The 20,981-nt window shown below is 41.2% G+C and overlaps 1 protein-coding gene across 1 annotated transcript in view; it reads left to right on the forward strand.

The window, feature by feature from the left end:
• MTHFD1L (methylenetetrahydrofolate dehydrogenase (NADP+ dependent) 1 like) overlaps window positions 1-20,981 on the forward strand; it is a 181,569-nt gene that overhangs the window by 38,691 nt on the left and 121,897 nt on the right. Inside the window, exons 11-16 of the mRNA XM_070376862.1 lie at window positions 2,514-2,687; window positions 10,630-10,766; window positions 13,093-13,139; window positions 16,854-16,961; window positions 17,794-17,868; window positions 19,612-19,714. Coding sequence (XP_070232963.1) covers window positions 2,514-2,687; window positions 10,630-10,766; window positions 13,093-13,139; window positions 16,854-16,961; window positions 17,794-17,868; window positions 19,612-19,714 — 644 coding nt within the window. The remainder of the gene's footprint in view (window positions 1-2,513; window positions 2,688-10,629; window positions 10,767-13,092; window positions 13,140-16,853; window positions 16,962-17,793; window positions 17,869-19,611; window positions 19,715-20,981) is intronic.

Below are 20,981 nucleotides of genomic sequence, written 5' to 3' on the forward strand. Positions count from 1 at the left end.
TTTTTCATACCTCTGAAATCAGCATGCACCTTCCTGTCAAAGATGTATCTCATGTTCAGTGGTAGTGTTTTTTCTTAAAATAATAGTACCTTAGATTTGACAAAATATGGTACTTTTTGGAATATGCTTTTCAGTGTCAGAGATGCCCAACACACAGAGTCAGCTTGGTCTGCAGGGCCTTGTAGGTTTCTTTGTTGGGGGTAAATGACCAACCAAACCAATCACTATTCCACGTGGGAGTGGAGCTCCACTTTGTTCAGAACATGGTGGTATCTGCTCTCTGACGGGACACTCTGGGACAGTCCAGATGGATATTTTCTTGAGTGATAGTTAATGAAGTGAAAGCTACATATTCCCTCTGTATGAATTTGGAAATGCAAACTGCGAGACAGTCTCAGCATGTGATTTTAGAACAGTTCGTTAGATAAGCTATCTCAGCCAGATAGATGACAGATGCATTTTCCAGCCTCATAGTGAATCCCCTATGGTTGCCCCTCTATTACTGAATTGGCCCAACCCACTTCCTGCAGGGGGCACCCTTAAGGCCAGCGATTAAACAGGTGATCCTGCCTGCCGTCTTGGAATACACAGAATGTAAGCGATAACACCACCAGGAACTGACTCATTTTTCACTTGATAACCAGTTACTTTTCAGAACTGACCTGTTTCCTTGGGTCACAGCCAACCACTATGATTCGATTATACCCACCAGGCTGGTGAAACCCTCCAAGCTATGTTTTCACTCCTCAAATAGACTAAACATCTTAGTCATCTGGTTCATTAATACATAAATTCCAAGGAATGTTCTTTGTCATAATCATCCCTATATTCGTGCTGTTTCATAAAATATTTCTTGATTACTTATTTTGTTATCACACCTTCATTTTTAGAAGTCAATGAATAAATTCTGTTCTCAGAGAGCTTAAAAAAAATTGAGAAGAACTCAGCCAAATTGTGTACCAAAGTCTTTGTACAAATCCAAATAAATCCACTTGGAGGGGAAAAGCCCTTAAATTGCTTAAGCAAATCTGACTTCTAGAGCCACTGGGGAAAGAAAGTCAGGCTGAGTAGTTTATAAATCACTCAGAAAATCAGAATGATGTCACCGTCACTCTTCAGCTAGTGAAGAGAAAACCTGGGAGATATTCCAAGAGTAGCCTATTCAATTTAGGACGTTGTGGGAGGAGAGAGACAGAAAAAAAGGTATAGCCAGGAGGGTAAAATGAAGTGGGACCATGGACAGTGAAGCAGGGAGGAGAACCGGAAAGGAAAAAGGGATCTGGAGGAGAGGTTAGATGCGTGTGTAGTCACTCAGTCATGTCTGACTCTTGGCGACCCCATGGACTATAACCCACCAGGCTCCTCTGTCCATGGAATTCTCCAGGCAAAAATACTGCAGTGGGTTGCCATATCCTTCTCCAGGAGATCTTCCCCACTCAGGGCTCAAACCTGGTTCTCCTGTACTGTGGGCAGATTCTTTACTGTCTGAGCGACCTACCTTGCTGCAGTCACAGAGCTCCACCCACATCCGGGCCAAGACACACTTCCCCCTCTCCAGCTCAAGTGTGTGTTGGAAGTAGCTTTATTGTGACTTCTTGCACAGAGGTCAGATTTCACGGGTCATAGAGGAGAACACGAGATAATATGAGGACTGAGAGTAGATTGTCTGCAATAGCAACAGAAAAAAATAGAGCCTGCCAGTGGAGAGACCGCTGTGCCCCAGAATTGGGGCTCCAGGACCAATCAGGAGACAACTGCACCATCAGACTAAGTCACAGACAGGTGGATTGGACAAACTCCCGATAAGAGAAGCAGCTGAGCTCAGGAGCCTTCTGAGAAGCTGAGCACATGCTGATTTCCGTAGCATTCCTGTCGAGATGAGCGACAACGTGTGCATCATTGTTTGCCCAGCGACACTCCGGAGTTCCTAAAACTTCCTGTCTCTGAAGTTGAGCTTCAGGGCACTAGCTCCATTTACCGACAGTTATGTAATTAATGAAATATTTTGAAATGCAGTTTTGGACTTGAACTAGGGAAGCGATAGGAAAAGTATGGACACAGATGAAACACAAGAGCATTTCCACATATTTGAATTGCCAAGAGACACATGTGGCTAGCCCAGTAGGAAAGCATTATGCAATAAGCCCCGTATTCCTGGTTGAAGAATTCAGTGATGACCCATAGAAGACCCTGTGCTCTAATCATGGTATTATCTTTAAGGGTGGCCTTTGGGCACATTGTAATATACCTTCTCCTTTCCTATGACAGAGGTGTATCCTTATACCTGGACAGAAGTTTAGAATTATGAGTTTTGGAGTTGTTTCTCTGTCTAAAAGGAATGTACTGTTTTCTCATGTACTTTAATTGTTAGCAGTTGCACATAATCCTACTTGGCAAAGAGGACCACAAGGCATTTGATTTAATTGTTGGCGTGGTGGGTGGATGTTTTCTACACTAGCAGCAACCACCTAAGCTGAGCAGACTCTCTTACCTCTTCTATTCCCCCCGCCCAGTGATATCGAGATTTCGAGAGCGCAGACTCCAAAAGCTGTGGAGATCCTTGCCAAGGAGATAGGATTGCTCGCAGATGAAATTGAAATCTATGGCAAAAGCAAAGCCAAAGTACGTTTGTCCTTGCTGAAAAGGTTAAAGGATCAAGCAGATGGAAAATACGTCTTGGTTGCTGGGTAAGAGCTATTTTTTAAATCTCTTTCACTAAGAATTCACGTTTGTAAAACTCTGTGCCCTATTTATATCGCCACACCCCTCCAATCCATCCTCTTCTCCAACTTGACATTATTTTATCCATTTCACTTGGTACTCCTTCATTTGATGTGAGATGAGTTTTTATTTTCAGTGCAAACCAAATGAGCCCCCTCCACAGAATGTAAAGTGTTAAACAGTTCCTAATCCAGGGCTTGGCTTTCTGTTTCTCATATTGTGTTTTGATCACCCTAGTTCCGCCTTGAATTTTTCATTTTGCTTTTCATGATTAAAATCAAAGTAAGAATTGAAAGTAAAAATATTTTGAGCTGAACAGTGTGCTTTTGGGGGTTCTCCTTAGAAATAACATTGAAAAATGAACAGATACTTGTGTGAGATGTCAGACTTTTCAGTTAGTAACCTTAATATTTATGATTTTGCATTATAAAAACTCATTTCTCTTTCTTGCATTTCAGAATTAATGTTGGGTTGTTTACATTTATGTCACTCATTTTATAAAAGGCAAATGCATGGTTTTCTTGAGAAGGAGCATTGGCTTTATTTTGCCTCTTTAAAAAAAAAAATAATACATTCACCAGCTGAAGAACGATAGAAAACAAGGGATTTCAAATATTTATTTAATGTGACCCGAGGGAACATCAGGAGACCATATAAATTCCTTTGTTGTCTTGAAATGTCATTGCATTGACTTACTAATGATATATAGGCCAAGGCTTGGGGCACAAAGCCTTATTTATTAACAGGAAGAGACATTTCTGTTATAACTGGACTTGACTCGTAGTGAGTTGTTTTTTACATATCTAATTATTCATGTAAGTGCTCTCTTTTTCTGATTATAAAAATCATGCATACTTGTAAAATTTGAAAAATACAGAAAGTTATAAACAAGAAAGTATAAACAGCTGTTCACATTTGAGACCATCTTGACACAGATGCAGTCCGTCATAAATGCAGTCACGCTGCACACACTGTTCTATGAGCAAGCAGATTATTAACAGTGTGTTGTGTACCTGTCTCCATGTGAGTCAGCGTAGAGCTCTGTTATCATTTTGCATGACTGCATGACATGCTACTGCTTACATCCAGGTTCTTCAGCGTGCTGGGGGATGGGACTGGTGGGAATGGTGGGAATGGTGGTAAAAGTACCTGGCATGAGGGTGGGTTCCATTTTACAATCTTCCCAGCACTGAGAAGTGCAGCTATGGCTCAGCCACTGATAATACAGCATGTTTCTAATTCTTTGAGTGTGTTGAGGCAGAAAAAAAGGTCTGTAAATATCATAGAGATGTCCCATAATTTATTTAAGCAGTTCTCTGATGACGGGGTCTTAAATTGTTTCCCATTTTTGGCCATTATAAACAGCGCTGAAATTAACAACCATGGGCATGCATCTTTGTGCTTTTATCCAATGATGTTCTCAGGAAAAAAATCCCTGGAGATGAACTCAATTTTTCATTCCTGCAAATAGAGATAAAAGTACAAATAAAGCAAGATAGCATCCTTAGTATCACCTCTTTGATGGAAGAGTGATTTCTTTATTTTCTTCCTCTGCCTCCTTCAGCCTCCCACCTCCTTGTGCTCTTCTCAGTCTTCTTTGGTTGTTGCTTTCTTGAAGGGATGGAGGGCTAGAGTCATTCAATGACTGTGTTTTCTTAGGGATTCATACCTTGCTGCAGCTCCTCGATTTTGTGGCTTAAACCTCTGTCAGGCTTCCAGACTCACGACAGCTAGATTCCCAATCCTAGGGGATCCTCTCCAACCTAGGAACCCCAACCCTGATGCCCCCATAACTGAGCTTCGGGAAACCTCTTCAAGAGCAGCTGTTGGCCCCATTGGAGGCACCCTCTGGAGCAGATCTGTGGAAGGAGCCAGCTGACTTGGGGGGACTCCTGGGTCCAAGATTTTGGAGTAAATATCTAGTCATCGTTGCTTTTCTGGAAGTGTGCTTGATAAGAGTTTGTTTACAATGAATACATTAACTCTTAGACATGAAAAGTGAAAGTTGCACAGTCGTGTTCAACTCTTTGAGATCCCATGGACTGTAGCCTCTTTCATGGAATTCTCCAGGCAAGAATGCTGGAGTGGGTTGCCATTTCCTTCTCCAGGGGATCTTCCCAACTCAGGGATCAGACCCGGGTCTGCTGCATTGCCGGCAGATTCTTTACCAACTGAGTCACTAGGGAAGCCCTATTAGACATGAAGAACTTCCAAAACAAATTGAGCATCTTATCCACATATTTGTCATCCCTTCTCCCAGGCTTTAAGTGCTCTTGGTAGGCAGGTTTGCTGGTTTTTTTCACCGTGCTTAAGAGAGGAGGGATTAAGAAAACTCAGGAGGATGCAGTCTCAGTTTATGAAGGAGGAATCAGGCAGCCATTTTCCACATGGAGTGGCTCTGTTTTGAGCTTGTCAGTATTGGAAATAAAAGCACAAATCTAGACAAGACCCTGCCCTTCACTGGGGACACAGAATTGATATTTCTGAAACAAAGCCTCTGGTGTATCATTATCAGATTCTAACGTGAAGTCATACCATCAAGGCCTGGCCTCCGGCCACGTGCCGAGAGTGCCCACCAGCCTGGCCGTCTAGGATTGTCGCTGCATGTTGGCCCACACCCAGTAGAGTGTTGTTCTGCACTGGCTCTGCTGGCCTTTTTGTGTGTCACTGAGCTGAAGAAGACTGGCTGCTATGTTGTACATGGAAGTGAAAATTAAACCCGAATTCTCAAGTAGAGATTTAACCCCAAGAGATCAACAGTTCTTTTTCTGAAACGGTGATATAAATTCCCTTACAGACCTATGAAGGAACGAAAATCCAATTGTATTCCTTTCACCTGCATTAAAAAAGAAGCCATGAGTGTAGGACTTTGAGATGTATATATGCATCTGTCACAGAGTTTGATGGTTTTTAGAAAATAAATACCTCACTACATTCTATAAGACAGGAAGGAATAAACTCCCCTCACCAACTCAACAAGGGGTATTTTCTTAAGTGTATAAAATGCCTTTGTTATCTAATCTTTTAATAGCTGCATGTTAGAAATCAGTTTACAACAGCAAGACAGTAATTTTATTTGTAGTCTAAAATGAAAACTTCATTTGAAATAAAATCATCTTTAATTTTGGTCAGGTAATAATGGAAAAGTGACATTATCAAGCCGTTATACACATGGTTGCAGCTTCTTTAGAAAAAAAATTACCCATCCATTAAGTGGAGAATTTTTTTCCTTTTCCTGAAAGGTACTTTTTTTTATCTGAAAATTACTTTGTTCCATCGACTAAAAATTTAGCGTAAAGAAAAGTTAAAAGGAGAAGACAATCTCTCATTACTCAGAAGTATTCAAAATTATTACATTCTCTTCCAGAATTTTATCTCTGCTTCTATCTTTTTTTACACATTGAAATTATGTCATAAATACTGTTTTGTATCCTGCTTTTATCCCTGAATACTGCCTTTTCTCATGCTTTAGAAAAATTCAAATACCCAAGTAATTTTTCAATAGACCTAAATAACAAATATTTGTTATTGTACACTTGAATTCATGTACAAATGTGATTTAAATATATCAACAGTGGGATTAAAATATAAAACCGTGGGATTAAAAAAATCTTCTACTATTAATAACCCAAATGCAAAACAGATTAATTCGTTTTTAAAAGCTATCCTTCAAACTTTAGTACTTTTTATTCCGTCAGAATCATCTGTATTTCATCAGCTACACTTCGCATGGTATTTACACCTACACATCACTTTATTTGCTCGGCCTGACAAAATGAAAAGTATTGGGAATTGTTCAGGGAAAAATGCCAAAAGAATCTTAGGGGCTCTTGAGTTTTACATATTTTCCCAGTTACACTAATGAAAAGGAATTTGTTTGAGAACTTGACTCGAAGTGCAGCTGCAGGGCGTTGAAAGTGTATGGGTCTCCATCCGTCCTTCACTGATTTCCATACAGAAGTTTTTAGAATTTCTCTGAATCGCGTGGACTGAGCATGTCAAATCTGTGAATACGCTGAATTTCACATTAAAGAAAACTTTTCACATCACTATTTTTTTCCTCTAGAGTGCTAAATAGCTGATTTGATTTTATTTATCTTTTAATGCTTCAAACAATTTTGGTCAGTGTAAAAATAACTCGATTGACTTTTCTAAAGTTTCAGTTTTCTGCTTTGGTTAAGTATTTAAAGATCTGTGAGTTTTTCTTCTGTTCGCATGGCTTGCAGAGCAGAACAGAATATTTAGAAGCAACCAGGGACTTTGAACTGTTGGCCTCAGTCAATTGTGATGGGAAACACAACCAAGTGAACCACAGTTACCCATTTTTATCATTAGGTTTAAAAAGGTTTTTAAAAAACCTTCCAAATCCTGCCCATGCCTGGGATGAGCGATACGTATTCAAATCCTCTTTAAGCAAAGATCTTTGGAGTTCACGGTTCAACCCATGGCTAATGGCAATAATACTGTCCAACAGGATTCTAGATCTCAAGAAACGGATCAATTTTATGACTTCTTTCTGCATAAGCAATCTCTTTGACCTTTGAGTAAACGGTAAGCTTCTTTTAGTAAGAGTCCAAAATGTCACGAGGACTTTCCAGGTGACTCAGTGGTAAAAAGACTCTGCCTGCCAAGCAGAAGGTGCAGTTTGATTCCTGGGTCAGGAAGATTCCCCTTGAGAAGGAAACAGCAACCCACTCTAGTATTTTTGCCTGGGAAATCCCATGGACAAAGGACCCTGGTGGACTACGGTCCATGGGATCTCAGATTTGGACCTGACTTAGCGACGAAACAACAACAAATTGTCACAGAGTACTTTAGTTCATTGTTTACCGGTAGTTGACAATGAATAACATTTTGTCTTGGGAAAGGTGTCATTTCTTTTCCTAATGTGTTTTGCTCATCTGTGCTTGGACGCGTGACAGAAATGCAGTAGAAATAGTCCTTCACTTCAGCACACTTGTAGTAATAATGCCCTCAGAAAAGTTAGAGAATAAGCACAAAATGATTCCTGGGGGAGGGAGCAGGTGAATCTCCTGGGAGGAGAAGAGGAAGATAATGAAGCAAACCCACAGTTCCATCTCCATAAAGTTCTTACAGAAAAGGAAATTAGGTTAACATGGCGCTTGTTCTTTCCTAAGTCAACTGAATCATTGGGAACCTGAGCTAAAGATCGTGAGACAACAATTAAGCCAAATCTTGATGCCAAATGTAGGAATGAGGCAAAATAAAATTTTTATTGTAACCCTCTTTTGATTGCTCCCCATAAATACTTCCTACTTTCTGGTTTTCCTGAATTGTATTAGTTGGCAGAACACGAAGCAGTCCTGTGTTTCTAATTAAGAGTTGGATGGTTAGCCGAAGCTTTTGGGAGGTCATCTCTGGGCGTGTCTGCTCTTGGCTCTCTCCAGCAGCGATGTGAGTTATCCTTGGGGATGAAAATATAATCCTTCATGTGACATATTTAAGTCAAGCCTGTATTCAAGTAAAGCCCATATTCCTTTGCAGGCCATAAAGGCCACTGGAGTACTTAACCCACCCTACGTGTGACCTGCATTTTCTTGAAGATCCTGACGCCTTTGGCTTTTGGCTGGAGCTCTGCTTCTCTGAGCAGCATTCCGGTGGGCTCACCAGCTATGTTGTCACTAAATTGAGCGACTGATTATCACTGGACCACATCTGAGGCTGTGGCCACTTCCTTGGTTCCCCTGTCCCACCTGTGTCTCCTGTCAAGGCTTCCCTATCGTTCTTAATTTCCTTTTGCTCTTTTCTTCTAACTGTTCCCCTAGAGACAGTGTTCTTAACAATTCTGTCTTTATCCCTTTTGTGCTTTGTTCACTGGGTGGTCATCCCCATTCCCCTGCTTTATATGACTCATTGTCAATAACAACTTCCATCCATAGAAATAACCTAGTGAAATCAGACCATTTGCCTGGATTTAATTTCCTGGTTTATTAATCCGTGTGGCCTTGAGCAGGTTGCTTAAAATTGCTGTGCCTCAGTGTCCTCATTTATCAAATGAAGATAAAAAGTAACCCAGTAAATATAAAGCACAGGACCTAGGATATGAATTGCCCCAAACTGACTCTCACTTTTATCTGACTAATGCTTATTCATTTGTCAGGTCTCAGATATCACTTCCTCCAGGAAGTCTTCCTTGATGTCCCAAATCTAATTAGATCATCCTTCCATGTACTCTCAAAATACAGTCTTATTGCCATTTCCCCTGTCTCAGCATTTCTCAAATTCATTGTAATTGCCAGTTTAGCTCTTCATATCTCCCATTGGCTATGGGGCTTCCTACTAGCTCAGACAGTAAAGAATCTGCCTGCAATGCAGGAGAACCAAGTTTGATCCCTAGGTTGGGGAAAATCCTCTGGAGAAGGGAATGGCAACTCATAGTACTCTTGCCTGGAGAATCCCACAGACAGCGGAGTCTAGTGGGCTACAGTTTGTGGGTTCGCAAAGAGTCAGACATGACTGAGCAACTAACACTGCACTACTACTATCTCCCATTGACTGTGAGCTCTGTGAGGTCAGCAGTGGAGTCCACCATGGTTATCACTGTGTCCCCAGGGTCTAGTAACCTGGACTTAATGCTACTCAAGATATATTTGCTGAAAGAGTGATTGTATAGCCGTGGTAGTCTGAGATAGTTTCGTTGCTTCTTTGTGATCACATCGCTGCATTTTGTAGGTCAGAAAACTCTGCCGTCAGTTTTGTTGTGGTTGCCTGTCCTAGACAATTCGGCTCATACCCTCTAACTCATAGAAGACTAAACTGTAAGCCCAAAGAAGTGTTTTAAAAACTTGTAGCACTGGATGGAGGAGTCTGGTAGGCTGTGGTCCATGGGGTCGCTAAGAGTCGGACACGACTGAGCGACTTCACTTTCACTTCTCACTTTCATGCATTGGAGAAGGAAATGGCAACCCACTCCAGTGTTCTTGCCTAGAGAATCCCAGGGACGGAGGAGCCTGGTGGGCTGCCGCCTATGGGGTCACACAGAGTCAGACACGACTGAAGCAACTTAGCAGCAGCAGCAGCACTGATTAGTATAGACTAAGGAACAACTTCATGGGTCTTTTCTTGGGAATGTAATACTCGCCTGTCCTGTTTCTTATACTGTGATGTTGTGAACGTGTGATGCTTGGCTTTTTAGGGTGTGTGCTCAACGGTGAGCCCCCAGAGCAGAGGTGACCGCCTTAGTGTGTTTAGGAGCTGTGGACTTATTCCTTCTAAATATTTGAAGGGTTGTTGTTTGGAAGGGGAGTAGGCTAAGTGTGTCTGTAGGAATGCTAACATCTCTGCTTTAGGACAAACAACTTGTCTAATTGTAAAAGTTATCAGGAAATGAATGGGCCATCCTGGGGTAATGAGCCTCCAGCCTGGTTTGTGTTCAAACATGGCTAGAAAAGCCACGGACACGATGGCAAGAAGGAGACAGATGAGTGGGGACATTAGAATCCCGTCTAATGGACAAGTCTGGCCTCACCTCACCATGTATGGACCATTGACTTAGGCTTGGTGCCCACATAACATCCTCAGTAAATGGCCCTGGAAGAACAAATGCCAAATTATCCATCAACAAGAAATGACGTCAGCTTAATTATTAAATCACTTTGATGGATACATTTATGCCATTTCCTGAAGTTGATAATGTTATTGGCACTACTGCTAAATAACTTCTCTTAATTGGCTCTTTTGGTACAGATGTATCTGTATCTTGACTTTTAAGTGTGGATTTTGTGATGTAAGTGAACCGCAAAGGTCCACGGAAGTTGAGTGATTGAGGGATTTTGGCGTGGCCTGGTCTCTACTGGTCTCCTTCGATTTGGTTCCTGTACCATAGATTGATTTTGCATAGGTTGTCTAGAAAACATTATTAAAGTAACTGTTTTTTTCCCAAATCAGGATCACACCCACCCCCCTTGGAGAAGGAAAAAGTACAGTTACAATTGGGCTTGTACAGGCATTGACTGCGCACCTGAACGTCAACTCCTTTGCCTGTCTCAGGCAGCCTTCTCAAGGACCAACTTTCGGAGTTAAAGGTAATTTATCTAACAGCTAGTATATACATTGGAAAAGACCCTGATACTGGGAAAGATTGAGGGGAGAAGGAGGAGGGGACAGAGGATGAGCTGGTTGGATGGCATCATTGATTGAGTGGACATGAGGTAGAGCAAACTCTGGGAGACAGCGAAGGACAGGAAAGCCTGGCGTGCCACAGTCCATGGGGTGGCAAAGAGTCAGACACTGAGCAACTGCACAGCAACAACAATAAATACCTTTCAAAGCAAAATTCATCACCAGCAAATGTGGAACCAGCAAGTTTCGTCCCTACAAGCACGCCCCACTCCCCAACGCACTACCCTGCACTCAGTAGGTGGAGGTCTCCTGACTTGGTCCTCCCACCAAGAGAGCTGCAGGGGGAGGTCTGAGTGGAGCTCCCCAGGAAACCCATCCCCTTCCTTCACTCAGACAGTGGTCCATCCAGCTTTTGCTCAGGATCCCAGCCTTGAGCAGAAGCCCTCCATTTCAGCAGTTCCTCCTTTGGTGAGTGGTTTTAAAATGCTGCCATTCATGCCGGTGTTTTATCGTCCCCACCAAGGTAAAAGGTCTTTCCATCGAAACAGTTAGAGACCCCTAGGTCGGCCCCCAAGCCTCATCTCCTCAGAGCTGCCTTGTGGGGCTGCAGGAGCTCTGGAAGCTGACTGTGGACTGGGGCATGAGGTGAAGTTCCTCTGTGGCTGTGGTTGTGCTGAGATCTGGCTCCTACATGTTCACTCATCTTTTTTCATCGATTTATTGTGAATCATTCTTCAGCTCACTTTGTAACAGCATTCATTGCCACAATTCTTGTTCTCAGTACTTTGTGGTTTTTAGCAGTATTATATTTATATTGCTGTTACAAGTATTAATAACTCCTAACTTTAAGTACTCTTAGAATGTCGTATTTTATGTAGTGCAGTGAACACTAAACTTGGACAAGAAAGCTGGGGTTTTATTTGTGGCTATCTTCCTTACTGCTGTGTGACCTTTAGCCAGTCATAACCTCTCTGAGCCACAATTGTAAAAGGCATATAGTACTAGGCTTACCAATTTGTTGTGAGGACCAAATAGTATATAAAAATATGGTAAACTGTAAAATAATAATGGATGCACAAGGTATTGTTTTAGGAAAGAGAAGTCTTTTTAATGTGATAACTTTACTATTTTGAGGGATAAACATTATGATAAATCGTATATACTATTAACTAGAATAAACTGATAGAGTCTATAATATGTGAATCTGTTTATCAGGTAGATTTTATTTAGGAAACATTTTTTGGTACTTAAATTCATGCGCATTTTATTAAAAAAATTTTTTTAAATTCTTATTGGAGTGCAGTTGCTTGATAATGCTGTGCTAGTTTCTACTGTACAGCAAAATGAATCAGCCATGTATTTACATATATCCCCTCCCTGTTGGACTTCTTTCCAATCACAGCACCACAGTGCATTGAGTCGAGTTCCCTGAGCTGTACAGTATGTTCTCAGTTAGAAAACTAACATCTATTTTCTACACAGTATCAATAGTGTATATGTGTCAATGCCAATCCCCCAATTCATCCCACCCCTTTTCCCCCTTGGTATCCATACATTTGTTCTCAATGTCTGTGTTTCTGTTTCTGCTTTGTAAATAGGATCGTCTATACCACATGTGCACTTTAGATAAAGCATAGCCATATCTAATAATTAATGAAATAATCCCGTATTTGGTGTAACAACATTTGCCATATTATGCTTGTGTGTGCTGTGTGCTTAGTCGCTCAGTGGTGTTCGACTCTTTGTGACCCCATGGACTGTAGCCTACCAGGCTCCTGTCCGTGGGATTCTCCAGTCAAGAATACTGGAGTGGGTTGCCATGCCCTCCTGCAGGGGATCTTCCCAGCCCGGAAATCGAACCCTCGTCTCCTACATTGCAGGCATATTCTTTACTGTTTGAGCCACCACCATGGGAATCCCATGGATACTGGAGTGGGTAGCCTATCCCTTCTCCAGGGGATCTTCCTGACCCAGGAATTGAACCGGGGTCTCCTGCACTGCAGGTGAATTCTTTACTAGCTCAACTACCAGGGAAGCCCGTATTATGCTTACCCTCTTCTAAACAAAGAGACCAAAGTCCTTCAAAGTCCTCAATACAGAGCGGGACATAGGGGGAACATGCCCCCTTTCTGTTCTCCTTTGCCATACCAGTAATGCTTCTCAGTGCCTGTACTTCTTACATCTTGGGGATACATCCCTCCCTGTTGGGTTTGAGGAACCATTTCCCTGGGGCTCCTGTGTAGCTGTACTTGGCAACTCATCTCAAATGCTACCTGCTCTGTTGTTTAGGAGGAGCTGCAGGTGGTGGATATGCCCAGGTCATCCCTATGGAGGAGGTAAGATTTCAAAGAGATACGTGTCTTATCACTGTTTTTCCCTCCTGGAACCTTATAGACCCATAGTACTTTATCCTCCAACCCAAAGTCCTAAAGGCTTTGAAAACCAGAAATGTTTGCATGACTCATTTGGGAGCAAAACCTGACATTTACTGTTAGGAGCTTCTTGTGGATTTTGTCTATGCTGCTTGTTGTAAATATTCATATATTTTTCTGCAGAAATACTGTTTTTGATTAATGGATGCTGACCTGGACCTTGCTTGGAATGTTTTATAAATAGATTATGTACATCACACTACCTTTCTGCATTCCAAAAAATTCTGAGTCCCAAAACCCACCTCAGGGTTCTGGGTGAGAGGATGCAGAGCTATATCTCCATTTGTTATTCTGCTGAATTCAGGAAGGCTGGACTCTTCACCTCTGTGGATTGAGACTGCAAAATCAAATCCAGCCGGCCGTCTATATCCCCAGGTTCCACATCCATGGTTTTTAACAGTTGCAGCTTAAAAACAGAAAAAAAATTTTTTTCCAGAAATTCCAAAAAGCAAAACTTGAATTTAATGCACACTGGCAGCTATTTCCATAACGTTTACTTGGTATTGGGTATTTATGATAAGTAGTCTCATGATGATTTAGATTATACTGGAGGATGTGTGTATGTTTGTATACAATACTACCCTATTGGACATAAGGGACTTTGAGTGTCTGGTTTTCGGTGTCTGCGGGAGTCCTGAAACCAGTTTCCCATGGAGGGATGACCATGGTTCCAGGGAAGAATGGTCCAAAAGCAGCAGTGGTGTCAGTTCTTTTTTCTCCAAGATCACCTTCTTCCACCCGCGTAATCCACCCCGCGTAACTCTTGCTGGTCCCCTGGGTCTAACCATGACCAGGTCCCATCAGTTCCACTCTTTGCATCAGTCTCTTGGGTCAGGTCCTAAGAAAACTTCCTAAACCCGTGTCTGAGCAGGTTACTTTCCTGCTGTGTTTGTCTCAACAGGGACTCCACCACTGTCTGTCCAGCACAGCACAGCTGGTCCCCGTGTGCCTGTGCTCCTGCTGTCTCCCCAGCCACCCGCCATCTCAACTTCCCACAAACCACACTCTCTCTCTCCACCCTGTCAAGCTCCTTGGATTCCTGCTCTCTCGTCTCTTGGTTCCAAGTCTGGAAGGTTTTTCCCTTCCTTCCCTGCCCTCCCTGCCCAGCTCACACAACCAGCTTCTTTTCCATCCATCCGACACATCTCTTCCTTCTCCACGTTTACCTCCCTGTGGTCCCCTGGCCATGGTGGAGCCCACAGGCCTCAGCACTTAGCAGCATGCCCAGCACTAGGGAGTATTTGTTGTTTATGCTGAAGGACAAAAAACTGTCTGTCTGTACTTAGTCACCGAGTTGTGTCCAGCTCTTTGTAACCCCATAGACTATAGCCCGCCAGACTCCTCTGTCCATGGGGTTTCCCAGGCAAAAATACCAAAGGGGTTTGCCATTTCCTTCTCCAGGGATCTTCTCAACCCAGGGATCAAACTCATATCTCCTACATGGGCAGGTGGTTTCTTTACCACTGAACCACTTGGAAAGCCTTTTGTTGAAGGAATAGTTGTTTGTTTGTTTGTTTTTTTTTTCGTTTGTTTGTTTGTTTTAACCCGTGGAGATGTCAGCACCATGGAAACTGGAGGGAAATTTTGGCTGGTCTTTAAATATCGGGGGTGGGAATGAGAATGAATAGTCCGAGGTTTTGCAGAAAAGAAGAGCCCTGGGCCCCACATCTGCAGGGGCATGAGTAATATTCACAATCTGGGCATCTTCAGAGCTGGGGCCAGGGTGGGGATGCAGTGTAAGGAATGTAGCCTGGGGAGCAGCTGAGGATTTTGCTGTCGAGGATGGAAATAGCCTTGGTGTTCACTGTCATGTGCCTATGCCAAATGGAGGTGTAAGATAGTCAGGGCTATCTTATGACAGCTGAGTAGGTGAAACGCAGGCAGTTTGTTCTTGAATTCAAGGACCTCCAGTGTCTTCTCTGTCTATCTATCCTCAGCTCTGAGCAGAGTGCCTGCTAGAGTACCTGTATTACTTGTTCAGAAGTTAATTTCTTTTTAAAAAAGCTACTTGTATGTGTTTTCAAATGATTGCTTCTTTACAAAAGTGAAAATCTGGAAGCAACTTAAATAAAAAATTTTGTTATATATGCATGACTATACAGCCCCTGTGAACAGTAGCCATACACAAACAAGATATTTTTTTTTCTTTGCTTACTTCTTTATTTTTCTAAATTATGAAAATATGATAGCACATTTACAGGAGACTTGGAAAATATTACAAACTTGGAACAAAGTTACATATAGTTCTACGATGTAGTACAGTTATTTTTTAAGTAGATAAATTAAGGTTTTTAGTTGGAGTTTTAATATCAAACTGTCAAAAATTAATAGAATGAATATACAGAGAAGTAGAAGGATATACTAGACCTGAAAAGCACTATAAACCAATTAAATGTAATTAAGATTTATAAAAATTTTCACACAACAGTAGGATACAAATTTTATCCAAGTTCCATAGGCTGTAAACTAGGAGTCACTGGAACATATTCAGGGACATAACAGCAGGTGCAAAAATTTCATGGTGTGAAGATATTGAAATCATACAAAGGTTCTCTTAGCAACATAAAGAAGTACTGTGTTGTAAAAAAAAAATCAGGGAATTAACATGTGATTGCAGTATTATGAACTAAAGTACAGATTTTGTTCAAATTTCACAGAATTTAATGCTAGTCTCTATTATTTATTTTCATACCTCATTCAAGGCTCCAGAACATATTTAATTGCACTGAGCAGCCATAGCTGCATGCAACAAATTTTGATAAATTTTCTTTTCATTTTTCTACTATGACAAATATTTTCTAATTTTCCTTGTTATGGCTTCTTAGATATACCCATTATTTAAAAGTGGACATTTAATTTCCAAATACATGGGATTTTTAAAGTATCTTTGATATCAATTTCTCATTTTGGTACTATTTTCTCATTTAAAAGCTTTGTTCTCTTCCATCACACCCTGTATTTTTTCAGTCTTCTGACTTTATTGAAGCTTTCAATGGCTAAGTCAAAGATCTCTCTTTGTAAATGTCACATTGCACTTGAAAATATGTGGGTTGTTTTCAAATATCTTTTGATATTGATCTCTACAATACGCTTTTAAAGAAAGAAGTTAACCGATTACAAATATGCTGATTCTGCATGTGATAATCATATGTGCGCCTAAGATTAGAAGAAAAATAACAGAAATATGAAGTTGTGATGGTGATACATTTTTTTCTCTTTCTTCGGCTGTCACATTTTGTATTTTTCTGTTTCTACTGTGTGTTTTGTTCCCTGCCATGTTGCCAAGTACATTTGATATGATATTATTTTCCTAATTATAAAACAGTACATAAAAAAAAATAAATAAAATAAAACAGTACATAAAAGTACGTAAAAAAAGAAAACCAAAATAAGGAAACCAATCATTAACTCCACCAGAATTGTTTCCCTCTTAACCTGAAAAAGGAAGGATTTAAAAGTGGAAAATCCCGACATTGGTTTTTCTGATTTAGGCTTTGTAAAACATACCTAACCATTGTAGGGGTGTGTAATTAGCATATTATTTTGTTTAGTCAGAAAGCTCTTCAATATTGCAGATGGTTGTTTGAAGCAAGTTAGATGTTTCATTTCATTTTCTAGTTCAACCTTCACCTTACTGGGGACATCCACGCCATTACTGCTGCCAATAATTTGCTGGCTGCCGCTATCGACGCAAGGATTTTGCATGAAAACACTCAAACAGATAAGGTGAGACAGCCCCCTTATTGGCCATTTTGGGCATCTTACCCTGGGAGTTCTGGATTAAGGCGTTCATGGAAAAAGTTTTGGAGTGTCCAAGTTGTCTGAAATCCTATTCAAAATTTTGTGAATTAGATATGTGTCCATCCTTCTCAAGGAGAGAATCTCTACTTCAGTCTGATTCTCTGACCACTGCCAAGTTAATGAAAGAATTCTACTATTGTACTTTTTAAGCCAAATTCTCTTCGTTTTGCCCATAGGTATAATCTCTGGTCTGTACTAAGGGGATTGGAGAGATTCTTTTTAAGATTCCCATGGTAGAGGCAGCTGGTCTCAATGCCCTGTTAAACATGTCAGACCTCCTTTTTGGCTGAGGGTGTACAGTCTGAGATGTAGCTCACACAGGGGACACAGTACCAGATGCTAATTCCTCATAGATGCCAGTTCCTCATAGACATAGGATGTGGACAAAAGTGGGAATTTTTGGCATATTTCACAAAAGTCCTGACATCTTCTAATTAAACCGACTCTCTAGTGAGTTCTTAAAGCTAAAGGCAGCTATAGAGATAATTTTTAATTTGATAGTTAAAAGGCTGTAGATCAAGAAATATATTTTCATGCAAGCTCTTTACAATGTGCATTATTTCAGATCTAGTTCAGATTTATTAAAATGACAGAACTTAAGTCTAAATTGTTTACATTAGCCAAGAATTTTAATAGGGTCTCTAATCCAAACAGTTTAGTTATAAATGTAATGAACTGTGTCATATTCTGTAAATTGTCCACATTCGTGGTTGGCCCTTAAACTTGTGTGAGTTTTGTTTTTGTTTTGTGTTTTTAGGCCCTGTATAATCGACTGGTTCCTTCAGTGAATGGTGTTCGAGAATTTTCAAAAATTCAACTTGCTCGGCTGAAAGTAAGTTTCCAGTTAATGGTTCTTTAACAAAAAAATACCCTGGAAACAAATCAAAAAATTGAAACCAGAAATCTTGAACTTGATTTGAGTTTTGGTTTTCAGATACCTTATACATATATATATACATACACATATATAAAGTAGATTTTATATATATATATATAAAACTCTTAAAAAGGCAGAACAGTGTAGCAAAGATTGCATGGAACTAGATGCCTGAGGCCTGGATCCTGCACCAAAAAGCTGGTGAACAAATTAGTTCTCGCTTGTAGATGTCAGCTTCTTCATCTATAAAATGAGAGGACCACTTTGCTGAGAACTCTTGTCAACCAACAAATGAGGATGGCCAAGAGTCTTTTCCATAACATGTTTTAACTTTCTAGGGAAGCCTTTGAAAACTCATCTATTTCATTTTTTATTGCAGCAAGGTATTAAGATTGTATTTGTGGATGTGCTCTTAATTCTTATCCATTTTGCCATTTTCTGGTGCTGTTTGCTACTTAACATCCTTTGAATCATGGATTTTCCCCTTGCTTTTTTTCAGAAATGAAAAAATAACTTTAATTTACAACCATTAATTGGTGGAATGGGTTTAAGAAATTTATCGCCTGGCTTCTTACTTAACCAAGTTCAATTTGTTGAGAATGCACAATATACTATCCTCAGCAACTCCACCATTTATATAGTTTCTGTTTCCTACATTCTTTTCTTAGACTTTGTTGTCGTCTAGTCGCTAAGTCATGTCAGACTCTTTGCAAACCCATAGACTGTAGCCCACCAGGCTGCTCTGTCCAATGGGATTTCCCAGGCAAGAATACTTGAGTGAGTTTTCATTTGCTTCTCCAGGGGATCTTCCTGACCCAGGGATCAAACCTGCATCTCCTATATTGGCAGGCACGTTCTTAGCACTGAGCCACCAGGGAAGCCCTAAGAAAGGCTTATCACAATAAATAATAAAAAGACATGCAGTCTTAGACTGTGTCCCTTAAGCGAAAGTAAAAATGTTTTTCATCCCGGAACCAGTCTACTCAGGTTCTTATCCTTCTGGTTAGACTTTAAATTCCACAGTCAGGACTAAGCTCCCAGTATTTCTTCTTAACTTACCAGGGTGGCTGGCATGTGGCAGACACTCTTATATACTATCAAAAAGCACTTTCTTAAAATGTTTCCTTTGTAGAAAAAGATGCATTTAAAATTTTAATTTTTTTTCTAATGGAAATAGAAATGACTTGAAAACATAGACATAAAACTTAAATTATTGGGATTTATATCAGAAAAGAAGAATTAATGAACTCAAGCATCAATTTGATGGACAGTTTATGCCCCTTCTGAGCACAGCATGAGGTGACCACATAACCTGAGGTCACGACAGGCAATGCGACACTTGTCCTTTGTATATTGTCACCTGCATCATCACCTCTTAAGAGTTTGAGCAAACTCCAGGAGATGGTGAAGGACAGGGGAGCATGGTGTGCTGCAGTGCACGGGGTTGCAAAGAGTAGGACGCAACTGAGCGACTAAACAACAGTAACAATTACAAATATCCATGTCTTCCATTTAGGGTGTGTTTGGATTCTGACATTCATTTATGAGTTGGCCTAACCTGCAATTTACTTGAAGTTCAGCTTAGTTTTTAAAAAGGTTGTCCTAGTTACAGAGGAAGTAGAAGTAGAGACAATTTGATTACATCTTGCTTTCTATTCCTTCTAAAACCCATCGCATTTTGTTCTTCTTAACCACTAGAGACTGGGAATAAATAAGACTGATCCGAGTGCTCTGACAGAAGAGGAAATGAGGAAATTTGCCCGTCTTGACATCGACCCCTCCACCATCACATGGCAGAGAGGTGGGTGCTGGTGGCCGGATGAGGAGGGCGACACGTCCTCCAGCGGGCGCCCCTCAGTTGATTTCACACACGCACGATTGTATTTCTTCCGCTGTCTTCCCAGCTTGCGTTGCACAATCGCTCCATTAACTCAGTCACTGTTGTTTGACCAGCCTTTCTCATCCTCGTCTCCTAGTTGGGAGAAATAACTGTGCCCTTAGCTCATCCTGATCACTCCGGCTCTACCAATTTCCCAGGAAAAGTACTTTCTTCCTGTCTCTTCTCTGCGCTCTTGTCTTCTGTTGGTGGGAGGACTGTCTGTGGCTCCCACTGCCTCTCTACCAGGCACCCTAATTTTAATTTCTTCCTTTCTCTTCCCTTACCAACCAGGTCTGAGCCTCTCAGAAATTTCTGTTTTCAGTGAGGAATTTTTTTCTCTGAGTATAATGCTTCCAGCCACTGATGAGAATCCTAACACTTGAAATGCGGCATGAAGGGACTCCGGCCCTAGCCTCCTGTTTCCCTCTTTGCTGTGACATCCCCTCTCCACTGCCACCCCACCCTGCTGTCTGCAAGGGTGGGATGTGGGTGGGGTGGGCAGGAAGTCACCGAATGTGGAGTCAGGAGCCTTGAGCGGATGTCTCCCTCGCCACTAACTTAACTGTGTGACCCTGAGCAAAGCACGGAGAAGGCAATGGCACCCCACTCCAGTACTCTTGCCTGGAAAATCCCATGGACGGAGGAGCCTGGTGGGCTGTCTATGGGGTCACACAGAGTCGGACACAACTGAGTGACTTCACTTTCACTTTTCACTTTCATGCACTGGAGAAGGAAATGGCCACCCACTCCAGTGTTCTTGCCTGGAGAATTCCAGGGATGGGGAAGCCTGGTGGGCTGCCATCTATGGGGTTGCACGACTGAAGCGACTTAGCAGCCCCAGAGCAAAGCACATGCCTGTTCTGGCAAATGGAAATGGAGTCGATAATACATACTTCCAGGCATGTGGTAACAGCACTTGATAAAACCTAAAGAAGAGTCAGATAGTGTGTACTCCTGATCCTTCCTTTGTTTTTCTTCTCAGAATTCCCCTATCACCACATTTCTCCATTTCTACACTTTTTTTTTTTTTTTAACTGAAGGATAATTGCTTTACAGAATTTTGTTATTTTCTGTCAAACCTTAACATGCATCAGACATAAGTATACATATCTCCTCTCCTTGTTGAACCTCCCTCCCATCTCCCCCATCCCACCCCTCTAGGTTGATACAGAGCTCCTGTTTGAGTTTC

Source organism: Bos mutus, chromosome 9 (genome assembly GCF_027580195.1).
Source record: "Bos mutus isolate GX-2022 chromosome 9, NWIPB_WYAK_1.1, whole genome shotgun sequence".
NCBI classification, from domain to species: Eukaryota; Metazoa; Chordata; class Mammalia; order Artiodactyla; family Bovidae; genus Bos; species Bos mutus.